Source organism: Oryctolagus cuniculus, chromosome 7 (assembly GCF_964237555.1).
Source record: "Oryctolagus cuniculus chromosome 7, mOryCun1.1, whole genome shotgun sequence".
Lineage (NCBI taxonomy): Eukaryota > Metazoa > Chordata > Mammalia > Lagomorpha > Leporidae > Oryctolagus > Oryctolagus cuniculus.
The window spans coordinates 69,337,624-69,350,726 of NC_091438.1; the positions used below are offsets into that span (position 1 = coordinate 69,337,624).

At 38.3% G+C, this 13,103-nt stretch overlaps 1 protein-coding gene across 6 annotated transcripts in view; it reads left to right on the forward strand.

Moving 5' to 3' along the window:
• The window catches only part of DPH5 (diphthamide biosynthesis 5), a 38,248-nt gene extending 25,580 nt beyond the window's left edge, over positions 1–12,668 (forward strand). For all 6 annotated transcript variants that reach the window (XM_070077978.1, XM_008264811.4, XM_008264810.4 and 3 more), the window contains exons 5-8: positions 2,940–3,060; positions 7,956–7,995; positions 9,734–9,837; positions 11,634–12,668. In XM_070077978.1, coding sequence (XP_069934079.1) covers positions 2,940–3,060; positions 7,956–7,995; positions 9,734–9,837; positions 11,634–11,857 — 489 coding nt within the window. In that variant the 3' untranslated portion in view covers positions 11,858–12,668. The remainder of the gene's footprint in view (positions 1–2,939; positions 3,061–7,955; positions 7,996–9,733; positions 9,838–11,633) is intronic.
• Positions 12,669–13,103: the final 435 nt, after the last annotated feature.

The following is a 13,103-nucleotide window of genomic DNA, read 5'->3' on the forward strand; positions in this document are numbered from 1 at the left end:
GTATTCCTGGAATACCACCTTGGAACTCAAAATACATTTTTTCACAGAGAAATCTTATTACATGTGGCAGGAAGATTCATGACAATGAATACTTGAAGTTACATGAGAACTTGTGTTCTTAAAGTGTGTGTGTGTGTGTGTGTGTGTGTATGATTTATTTATTTATTGTTTGAAATGCAGAGTTACAGAGGGGCAGAGGTAGAGAGAGAGAGAGAGAGGTCTTTCATCTGTTGGTTCACTCCCCAAATGGCTGCAACAGCTGGATCTGAGCCAATCCAAAGCCAAGAGCCAGGAGCTTCCTCCAGGTCTCCCATGCAGATTCAGGGGCCCAAGGACTTGGGGCATCCTCTACTGCTTTCCCAGGCCCTAACAGAGAGCTGGATCGGTAGTGAAGCAGCCAGGACTTGAACTGGCGCTCCTATGGGATGAGCAAGGAATGTTGAGCTTTTCTAGGGGATGAGGGACAAAGACCCTTAGTATCCCACCTTCTAAGTTTCCCTCCCATCTGTCCTTCATTTCTTGCAACAGCCTGTGGTCTGAGAGCCTTCAGCTACTGGAAACAGAGAATGACCAATCTCTGCTCCAGATAAGTTTCTTATTTTCAAATGAAGAACATAAGATTTAGAAAGCTACATGAAATCACAATTTGTGGCAGAAGGCTAGATGTGATTTTCTGTGCCTAATGTTTATAGTTCTTTGATAACTTCTCTCAAGCACTGTTTAAATATTAAATCTTTATATAAAACTTTAGTATTGTATTTTATCATGCGTTAAGTCTGAAATAAATATCCTTTACACAGTGCCTACCTAAGAATTAGTATTAGCATACTGCTTCACCATTTGAGTAACTTTTCCATGCTATCTGAGGCTCACAGTGCTAGGGATGGGATGAATAGTATTTCATTTTATTTTATCATTATTACTACTTTAAGATATCTGAGAATACTTCAAAAAGTTCATGGAAAATGGACTTTAAAATGTTTTTTGTTATGCAAAAATTTTTGAAATTAATGCATAATTAATTTGTAATGCACATTTTCATGAACTTTTTGAAGTAATTATTTGAGAGAGAGAGTGCCCATCTGCTGGTTTACTCCCTAAATTCCCTTAACAGCTAGGACTAGGCCAAGCCAGGAGCAAGGAATTCAGTCCTGGTCTCCCATGTCTGTGGGAAGGACCCAACTACTTATCATGTGCTGCCTCCAGGGTTTGCATTAGCTGGAAGCTGGAGTCAGGAGCCCCTGGAGCCAGGTGTCAGAGCTGGATAGCAAACCCAAGTACTCTGATGTGGAGATGTGAGTGTCTTTAAGTGCTATGCTAAATGCATGCCCCATGACCTTTTTTTTTCTTTCTTTTTTTTTTTTTTTAAGATTAATTTATTTATTTGAAAGGCAGAGCTACAGAGAGGGAGAAAGAGAGAGAGGTCTTCTCCCCAAATGGCTTTACTCCCCAACAGCCAGGTCTGGGCTGATCCAAAGCCAGGAGCCAGGAGCCAGGAGCCTCCTCCAGGTCTCCCACATGGGTACAGGGGCCCAAGGACTTGGACCATCTTTTACTGCGTTCCCAGGTCACAGCAGAGAGCTGGACAGGAAGTGGAGCAGCCAGGACTTGCACTGGAGCTTATGTGGAACCCCAGCACTGCAGGCAGTGGTGGCTTTACCTGCTATGCCACAGTGCTAGCTAGCCCCATGAACTTTTTGAAGACACTTGTATGCTTGCATTTAATTTTTTTGGGGGGGAGCACCAAAATAAGCATTTTAAAATTCCATTTTTCCTATGAACTTTTAAAGATATCCTTCTAGGTTTAGACTAATGTCTCACAGCTAACAAGTTGCAGGGTCAGTATTCAAAACTAAATTTCCTCAGGATAAGATTTGGATTCAGGGGCTGACGTTGTGGCATAACGGGTAAACTGCCACCTGCAACACCAGCATCCCATATGGGTACCAGTTTGTGTGCTGGCTGCTCCACTTCTGATCCAGGTCCCTGCTAATGGCCTGGGAAAAGCTGCAGAAGATGATTCAAGTATTTGGGCCCCTGCCACCCACATTGGAGATCTGGAAGAAACTCCTGGCTCCTAGCATCAGCCTGGCCCCTGACCCCTGTGGCCCTCTAGGAGGTGGACCAGCAAATGGAAGATCTCTATCTGTCTCTCTCTCTCTCTCTTCCTCTAACTCTACATCTCAAATCAATCAATATTTTTTTTAAATGATTTGTAATCAGACTCAATTGGACTGGTGCAGCCAGCCTGCATCAGAAAGCAGACTTCACCGTTGTAGTCATGGCGAAATGGGGTAAGCCACTGAAGGGAGAAGGAAGATGTTAGGGGAAAGGCCTTCATCATTGAAGGTTGTAGTGAAGGAACAAATAGAATCTTGGGTATGTAAAGGGAGTGCAGGTTTTGAGCAATGACTGCAGTGAGTATACAATGGTGAATTTTATTGAAATGAGAGGGTAGAAAGGAGCATTCCCTCAGACTTAGGTTCAAGTATCTCTTTTTTTTTTATTAACAATTAGCTGTGTGACCTTGGGTAATCAATTGATCTTGGCAGTCTATAAAAAGTGAATAATAATATTAGCCTTGTGAAAACTGCTCTTACTGCTTTGATGTCTGAGGTATTTTTTTCCCTTATGGGTTCTGTGTGTTTCGATGTTTGTAGTGGCTACATAGCTGAATTACGGATTGGCTGCACATGTTCCTATCTTGAAGGCATAAAGTATGCTAGAAGCTTCCTGAGGAAAGATGCCTCAGAAGGACACCAGCTCTTTGAACCAATGTTTATTCCCTTTTCTTTCTGACAGATTAGACTCCTGAGCCATCTCCAGTCTGGTTCTCATTTTTTATTTGGTTATAAAGGGATTAAATTCTCTTCTTGTTTATGAACTAGTAGTTAGTGAATTGTTCCATCACTAATTCATGTTTTTTTTTTTTTTTTTAGTTGTATAATTTTGGAGAGACAGTGTCTATTGTTTTTTGGACAGATACCTGGAGACCCGAAAGCTTCTTTGACAAAGTAAAGAAGAACAGAGAAAATGGCATGCACACGTTATGCTTACTAGGTAAGGGTTTTGGAGTTTCCTTAGAGTTGCAATGTGAAGTTGTCATATGGTTCATATTTTGATTTTGTGTTAAGTTGAAAACTGTAACTAACTAAAAGTAATGTGCATGCTACACTGTATGCCAGACTCCCAGGGAGACAGGCATCTTCTACAATACCACATGGCTACTCCTGCATGTACATTTCATGTTACTCTCCCTTATATGACCTGATAGATCTTCTCCAACTTTCCTACTTGACATTTGTCCATCAGGTTCCTTTTTTTTTAGTGTATTCCAGTTCAACAGACTTATATTGAGCAAAAGTCTTCTCAAGCACCATGCCACATTTTCCTAGGGTTGTTCTTTGCATACTACAGTATTAATGCTATCAGAATCACAAAATGATTGATCTAGAAAACCTCAAAATTATCTTACTGAGACCTGTTTTACAGATGAAGTTGAGGGCCAGAATATTGAATCATTTCCCTAAAGTCCTCCAGCTGATTATTGGTGGCAAACTGGTAGAATCTACAAAGTCTGCTGTTTCCAGCTCTTTACATTGCACTATCCTGCCCACATCCTTTTTCTTTGTGGAAACAACTGAGATTGCTATTGTTGTGGGCAAGGCTAATGATACTGAGCTTTAGACAAGAATGGACTTTGCTTTCAAGCAGTCTCTGAAATTGAACTGGTTCACGTTCATTAGTAGGCACCTATTCTATTAGCATATGTTGTAAAAAGAAATACTGGTTTCAAAGCTTTAATCTCTGATGAACAGAGTATAGCTAACTAACATTTTTGATGACTTTGATATATTATTTACAGTTGGTATCCGAAGACATAATCCCGGTACTCATACTAATTATCTGGAGAATATTATAAACATGCCATTATCTTTGCCTTCACATTTATTAAATGGGAATAATCTCCCCGTCCTCCCAGAGCTGTTTAGAGCCAGGCCTCTAAAATTTGTGATGAAAGTCCAGGATACCTTTGTTTGTTGTTAAAAAAAAATTGTTCTATAATTTTCAATCTTTTGTATGTCAGATTACTGAAAAGTTCATAAATACTTGTACTCACTCATGTGATTACTCCATCATTTACTGGTTACAAAAACTCACATACTGACATCAGTCCTGGGCTCATGTTTCAAATTGTACTAATTTGATGATACACAATGTGAAGTCACTGAGCAGAATGCCTACCCCTAGGGAAAGAGCCAAGGATGAACCCATGATGTTGACCTCTGTGATAATACAGATACTCAAAACATTAGGAAAAGTTTCTATCTGTCAAAAACTTTCAAGTTATTTGCATAATATAGCCAGTTCTCAGCTGTTCAATAGTATATAATTTTGTACATCAATTTTGTAAGACAATCAGTATGTCTTAATAAAAGAAGTTCATAACTCACTTTTACCAATGGTTGGCATTTGTAGGAGTGCTGAACATCTGGTCTGCAGTCCATGTAAGGTCTGCGGAATCACTTGGTCTGGCCCTCCCAAGGCAACTGCAAGTGGGACTTGGAATTCTGTAAATCTATAGCAGGCTGATTTTTAAGTTAATAATTTTGTGTGGTCCACAAATGATGTTATACATAGCCAATTGGCCCTTGGCAGAAAAAAGCCTCCCCACCCCATAGAAATTGGAAATTAATATTCAGTGCCCATGAATCCATTCTGGCTTTCTGCTTGTTTTGTAAAGGTGGTTTACTGGAACACACCCACACACATTCATTTATGTATTTTAATCTGTGGCTACTTTGGAGCTACAATGATAGCAATGAGTGTTTGTGACAGAGGCCTTATGTCCCTCAACCTAAATTTTTGCTTTTAAAGAATTTGCCATGTCCTGATCTAGAGTGAAATTTTATCTAATCTCATGTACTGTGCCCTGCGCCCCCCAGTAACGCTATTTCCCATTACATTATTTTCCTTCATAGTCATATAACCCATCTGAATTATCTTACCAACTTGATTTATTTCTTCCGTACTTCATAAGAGCTAGAACTTTGTCTTGTTTATTGCTGTCTTCCTAATGTCTAGAAATCTGGCACAGTGTAGCTGTTCAATAAATATTTATGGACATTAATTGGTTGGAAGTTTTTTGTCAGACTTGGTTATTACCCCAGAAATCTTTAACTCTTGCTAGTTCATTTAATTCTAGCCAGAGTACATTCCATTTGTCCTATAAATCCCAGACCTAGATCAGGCCATAAATGCTTCTCTAACATTTTCTTTTTTGGGTTATGCCTATCTATATTGCACATATCATTAGCTGGTACAATATATTTTCCTGTTCTATTTTTTTGCCAGTGTGATTTAGTGTTTCATTAATAATAATTAATTAGCTTTATAGTTTTGTCCTTGGATTTTCCATGTGAAAAGAGAAAAGGGTCTTAACTTTTTTTAGTTTTTACTAACCAGAACACCTGAAAGCACTTCATTAATTGGTATGGACTGTACCATCAGATATACTCATCTTGTTAGCCAAGGCTTATGTCTATTGAAGCCCAGAAACAGAAGGTCAACACAGAACGGTCGGTGAAGCTATTACACAAGTATGTGTAACTGAGGGATGAAATATGGTGAATTATTGGAGCTCAGATACTAGAGTGTATGTGTGTTTTACAAGAAGATTGAGAGTTTAAAAATAGAGGAAGACTCTAAGAGGCAGGCTACCTGATAACCTTTCCATACATCCACTAACAATGGAAGGAAGGAAAGCAATCCCCATTTATTTTTTGGAAAACTTTAGGAACACAGGTAAAAAAATTATTTTTAAGTATTTATTGAGTGCTTAATCTGTACTCAACATGGAGTTAGATTCTTTTGGAATACTGAATTTTAGCCATGGATCCTTTCCTCAGAGTTTTGTAATCTAATTTGGAACCAATGTATTAATGCACATGAAAGTTTAAAGAACAATTAAGTTCTGTTGTATAGAGAGACAGGAAGGGCAAACCAGAACTTTGGCTCTTGAGTTTTCTTTCTAAGAGCTGTCTCTTTTCTTAGCTTTCCTGGGAAAAGACAAACAAGGTTAAACAATGTATCTTCCTTGCTCCTTAAACAAAAGCAGGAACAGGGTGTGAAATGTAGGATGTCATGATTCCAAATCCTCAAACCATGGATCTCATCATTTAATCATATTACATTCTCTTCACTTAAATTAGTATGGGTTTAGGTTCTCTTAAATTAGTATGCTTGTTACATTCCAAACCTTGTATTGATTACTGAGAATAAACCATGGTAGAGGACCACAAAAAATATAAAACTTACTTAGAAAGACAAGAGCAATTATCTGATGTAATCTGAGGTTAATAAAAGCATTAGTTGTATAGATATTTCTAATAACAATGAACATTTAGAAACCCAAGGTAAATGAATAATAAATGTGTTAAATTTTTTAAAATCTCATAAACATCATTTAAAAGAAATGTAAATCCTTACACCATTAAATGTAAATTATATTGAAGGTCAGATTTACAGTAACAAATATTCATTTTTTCATATAAGTACCAGACAAGTAGAAATATAAAATACTGGTATTTCAAACTTGAAAAGTACTTTTGGTGCTCATTCCAAGAACATTTAAAAAAGTATATATGAGGCCGGCGCCGTGGCTCAATAGGCTAATCCTCCACCTTGCGGCGCCGGCACACCGGGTTCTAGTCCCGGTTGGGGCGCCGGATTCTGTCCCGGTTGCCCCTCTTCCAGGCCAGCTCTCTGCTATGGCCAGGGAGTGCAGTGGAGGATGGCCCAGGTGCTTGGGCCCTGCACCCCATGGGAGACCAGGAAAAGCACCTGGCTCCTGGCTCCTGCCAGGATCAGCGCGGTGCGCCGGCTGCAGCGGCGGCCATTGGAGGGTGAACCAACGGCAAAAGGAAGACCTTTCTCTCTGTCTCTCTCTCACTGTCCACTCTGCCTGTCAAAAAAAAAAAAAAAAAAAAAAAAAAAGTATATATGAGATTAATCTCTGCTATATTTTCTAAGCAATCTTTTTAGTATACTTTAAAAGAAAAATGTTTTATAAACACTTAGGAAAGCTACAGAAGTCTATCAAATACTCTTCAGTTCTCAGTTGCACTATATTTATTTTTGCAAAAACAAACTTTGGCTGAACCATTTGTTTTTGGCATGTAAAACAGGAAGCAGCTGTTGCTGTTGCTGTTGCTGTTGTGTACGGAGTTCCTGTGAGGATGTAGAGAGATACTGCTTTTTACCTTTTACCAAGTAGTTCCACTGACCATCAGTGATTTAAAAGTATGAGGAATCGCCTATTTCGTGAGGCTTGGTCTGTCAGGCTTGATGACCGACGAGATGATGTCTGGTCAGGTCCCTTTATTACTCAAGTGCTGGCACAGTGTCCGACACACGGTTGCTGCTCTGAAGCCCTACTCAAGCTATGAAATGTTTCCCCATTTATAAGAAAGCAAGTTTCTTTTCAAAATATGGTAATAGGCTTTTTTCTATTTGTGCTACATCCATTGAAGCTTTCATTTCGGTGCTTGAAAAATTGGTAAGAACAGGAATGTAACAAGACTTTTCAGTTGGGTTTCTGCAGTTACCAGCTAGTTGAACTGAAAACAAAGATTATGATTAGCTGTTAGATAGTATATGTGCCAATACTTAATTCTTTCCTTTGTCTTCTTTCCCAACAGGAAATTAGATCCCTGCAGGATGGTAGCAGGGCCAAGCTCATGTTTGTTTCCTAACCAGTAACCTTTACACAACCACAAGTTTTCACTCTTCTATGTATTTCCTTATGAAAGTGGCAAGACACAACTGTGAAGAAAGAGAGCTTTGGGAGACGTAGGAAGAAAGTTGCCCCCAATTTTAGATAACTCTTATACATAGAATTGTGTATAATAAAGTTCTTAATTAAATTAAAAGAACAAATTTTCACTTCCTTTCAGACATCAAAGTAAAGGAACAGTCTTTGGAAAATCTAATCAAGTAAGTTCTCATTCTGAGAATGCTTCCATCTACTTTAATTCCTTAAGTAATTCAATACATTCTGCTTGAATGACCTGAGTTACAGAGATTGTTGAAAATCAGCTTTCATTAAAAGTTAAACATCAAATACTTTTATTATTATGAAGTGATACCTAGCGTGATAGAGTGGAAATAACAGTAGATTTCATAGACTCAGTGCTGAGAATAGTGGTGGGTATCTGGTAGGCAATTAGTAAATATTTTTGGAATGAATTAGTACATGGGAGCAGAAGATGAATATGATCCTGAGTCTGTCTCTAGTTGCTTGTTCATGGGCAAGTCACTTCTATTTCTGAACCTTATTTTCCTCATATATTAATGGTAGTACTAATCATTTTTGCTTATGGAGGCAGTAGTTAATATAATAGCCACTCTCCACATGTGGCTAATGAGCACTTGAAATGTGGCTAATGTGACTGAGGAGTTGAATTTTTATTTAATTTTAATTAGTTTAAGAATGATACTCCATTTAAATTGGAAAAATTTTAAGTTTGAATTAATTTCAGTTGGTAAATCTATTTTTATGCCATAAATTTTAAGAAATTTAAATATATATCAAGTAATTCCAAAAAAAATTTAACATCTAAATTAAGATGTGTGTGGGCTTGCGTTGTGGTGTCATGGGTCGCGCTGCCATTTGTGACACCAGCATCCCATATGGGCACCAGTTCAATTCCAGGCTGCTCCACTTCTATTCCAGCTCCCAGCTAACACACCTGGGAAAACAAAGAAGGATGGCCCAAGTTCTTGGGTCCCCACATACATAGGAGAGACCCAGAAGAATCTCCTGCCTCCTGCCTTTGGATTGGCCCACCTCTGGCCATTGCGGCTATTTGGGGAGTGAAACAGCAAATGGAAGATCTGTCTTTCTCTCTCTCTCTCTGTAAATCTGCCTTTCAAATAAATAAATATATCTTTGGATAAGTAAGTTAATTAAATGTGCTATAAGTGCATATCAGACTTAAATATATTTTGTTTATATTGATAATGTGTCATTAACATCAAATGTGCCATTTTTTACTTTTGCTAATGTGGCCACTAGAAAATTTTAAGTTTAAAAAATTTTAACTGTTATTTTTGTGATTTGTATTATATTATTTTGGATAGCACAGACTGAGAATTGTTTTGACAGTAAAATAATCTAGATGAATTGTTTTATAAGCTACAGGAGCTGTCTTTATTATTATGCTTACTGAGCAAAGCTGCTAGGCTTTTGAGGCATACAGAAGTAACCATTCAGGGAGATTTCAGAGTTTTACTGCTTTAGTTTAGTTTTCTTAGAGCAAGAAGCGAAAAGAGTAAAAATAGGCTAACCTTGGTAATAAAGAGAACACTAAAGAATTTCATTTAGTAAGAGTATAGAAGTTGCCATTTATTTAGAATTATTTTTGCCTAAGGCATCACTTTGAATAAAGATAACTTTGACTTTAGACATCTGTATTTGTTAGAATTTTATATCTGCCATCATTTCAGTAACATCAGAGGACATGTGAAGTAGCATGATTAAAAAGCTTAGGAAATTTAAACAAAACCATCACTGTACCCATGCTTTAGTGTATATTTAAAGTAGGCATCATGAGGAAACTTCAAACAGAATATAGACTGTGGTGCTTCAGCATACCTGGGGGAGTAATTGCTTTAATAATGTATTATGTAATTTCATGGCTAGGACAGATTGCATCTAGTATTATCATTACAGGGGAAGGAAGATCTATCAACCTCCTCGGTATATGAGTGTCAACCAGGCAGCCCAGCAGCTTTTGGAGATTGTGCAAAATCAAAGAATACGAGGGGAAGAACCAGGTATTCAAGAGTTCTCATGTTATTCCTCCACTGCTGCATTTAGAAATGTATGTGATTTAACATCTGACACATATGATTTACACCTCTGGAGCAAGACTCAGTGTGCAATGTACCGTTTCTTGTCTTATTTCCCTCTAACTTTAACTTAAATCTCACAGGCTTTAACTTGTACCAAAAGAAAAATATTAGAATTCTTTATAGTAAAATTAACACCATTCCAGAAAGTGAGGCTTTTTCACAAATTAAATATGAATCAGATTTGATGTACATATGTTAATGTATAGATATTTTGGCAAAATACAAAATCAAATTTAAGCTGTAATTAATGATACCTATTCTGCAAAAATATGTTTATTCTACTGTTTCTCATTCTCAACATTGAGATAGGAATAGTTTTCTTTAGAGTAAAAACAAAATTTATATTTCTAATATATAGACAGAGTATATGGTACATGATAAAATGTTTATTGGCAGTAAGTCTTGAGAGATTCCTAAATGAATCTGTTATTCTGTTATCAGGTGCTGACTGCCTGTCCTGTGAGAGAAAAGATATGTTAAGAGATTCTTGAGTGACCATTGTGTGTTTTCTTTATATTAGTAGGCCATTTTACATTCATAAAGCAAATTGGCTGCAATGATGTTGTACATCCATAACTTTGTACAGAGATTTTGCCCACCTGCTTGTCTTTGTCTGAACCACTTGCCCCAGTTTGATATTGTTCAAGCAGAACAACTTTCCCAACTACATAACAGAACCATTAAAGGGCCAGCCTTTCATTTATACCACTAAATTGAATAGTACTAAAGTATCATTCTTAGTATAACTAAGCTTGGTTATTTTGAACTTAAAAGCACTAGAAATATCTTACTATTCACTACCTGTTAGGTGCTCTGTGGTTTAACACTCTCACATCCAGTGTCTTAGCCCTTACAACCACCATTTAAGAGAAAGAATACTGAGCTAAAAAATGAGAGAAATTGCTGGCGCCACGGCTCACTAGGCTAATCCTCCGCCTTGCGGCACCGGCACACCGGGTTCTAGTCCTGGTCGGGGCACCGGATTCTGTCCCGGTTGCCCCTCTTCCAGGCCAGCTCTCTGCTGTGGCCCGGGAGTGCAGTGGAGGATGGCCCAAGTGCTTGGGCCCTGCACCCCACGGGAGACCAGGAGAAGCACCTGGCTCCTGCCATCGGATGCGCTGGCTGCAGCGTGGCAGCCATTGGAGGGTGAACCAACGGCAAAGGATCTTTCTCTCTGTCTCTCTCTCACTGTCCACTCTGTCAAAAAAAAAAAAAAAAAGAGAGAGAGAAATTGAAGTTTGTTGAGTATCTAATTAGGTGGCCAAGCAGAAACTGAAGCTATGTATTTACTTTGTATCCCATGGTTTTTCTAGAGTATCTTGGTGAATATGAACATATCTCAAGTTAGTTTCTTAAAAACATAAATAAAAAAACAACACAGTCTCTTCAATCTGTTTAAAAACAAATGTTATGCAGTGGTAAAGAGTATGGATGCAGCTACTTGTTTATCAGACCTAACAATTTGAACTCATATATGCCTCTGGAATTCTGAAAGGGTATAGTTGGGAAATACTTCATTACGTATTGGGTAGTGCAAATGATTCAAAAAAGTCTTGGAAAACTCAATGGATAATTGGTCCATAATGAGTACTTAAAGAAATTTAAGATAATTGTGGGTTCTTTAAATATGCTTGTGATACTAATGCCAATTTGAATGTTGGACAAGATGATGCATTTGCCGAACTGAATGGTAGTATCTTTTTTTTTTTCCTTCATAGCAATCACTGAGGAGACACTGTGTGTCGGCTTAGCCAGGGTTGGAGCAGAGGACCAGAAAATTGCAGCAGGCACTTTACAGCAAATGTGTACTGTGGACTTGGGAGAACCATTGCATTCCCTGATCATCACAGGAGGCAGCCTGCATCCGCTGGAGGTGGAGATGCTAAGTCTGTTTTCCATTCCAGAAAATAGCTCAGAATCTCAAAGCATCGATGGAGTCTGAATATAGACATATCCTATTGTCTGATATTAATTTTAGTCATCTATGGATGTATATATATATTTGTATAACAAATTAAACAAGTCTTTGGGCTTATGTACTGCATATAAAACAAGTGACCACAAAGAAAGAGCTTGACTCAACCATGTTTGTTTTCCTCCAGTGAGGTTTTTCCTGTAATATTGTCTGTCATTGCGGCTCTTTTGGCAGCTCTCCAGACTGTACACACATGGAGCAGACCAAGCTGGACTTTTCAGTAGGCGTCCATAGACAGAATCATTGAAAAATGGTTTTAATTGATGAAACCAACTTATACAAAGTGGTTGTTACAGAGTATGACGGAGAGGTAACTGGAATGTGAGTCACTTGAATCCCAGCTTTAAAGTGAAGAAATGCCAGGAATGGCAAGAAAAGCAGATAAAGTACTGGTAACACATCACATATTGTTTTTATAATTTTCCTTTTTCTTAAAAGACAGCAGTCCTGACTAGGACAAGTTGTGTGACAACAGCTGGTATCATGACCCATAAACAGAGTGGGTAAGACTAAATCTCTGCCCAGCAGTCCTACATATTTAAAGCTCAGCTGAGCACGTGCCACAAAATAACATTCTTCTAAATTGGCTGTCTTGGTTAGCTGACATCCTAATTATGTGGCTCATATTGTGCTATATTTTGAAGGTTAGGTAATTGTTTACTTATAAATGTTCAGCCAGCCATGTACAGTTGCTTTTTGGCATTAAATAGCATCTTTCATACCCAAGCAGATAAATGGAAAACTTGCTGATTATAAAATAAAATTTTAAACAACTTAAGTTTGAAGGCAACAATGGATTAGCTAAGATTCATCATATCATGTAATTCAGTTAATATGCCATTATATATTGTGTATAGTCTCAATCTAATTCTATTTATTTATTTGAAAGGCAGAGTGTCAGGGCCGGCAACGTGGCTCATTTGGTTAATCCTCCTCCTGCGGCACTAGCATCCCATATGGGCGCCGGTTCTAATCCCGGCTGCCCCTCTTTGAATCCAGCTCTCTGCTATGGCCTGGGAAAGCAGTAGAATATGGTCCAAGTCCTTGGGCCCCTGCACCCGCATGGGAGACCAGGAAGAAGCACCTGGATCCTGGCTTCGGATCGGTGCAGCCCCGGCCGTTGCGGCCATCTGGGGAGTGAACCAATGGAAGGAAGACCTTTCTCTCTGTCTCTGCCTCTCACTGTCTGTAACTCTACCTCTCAAATAAATAA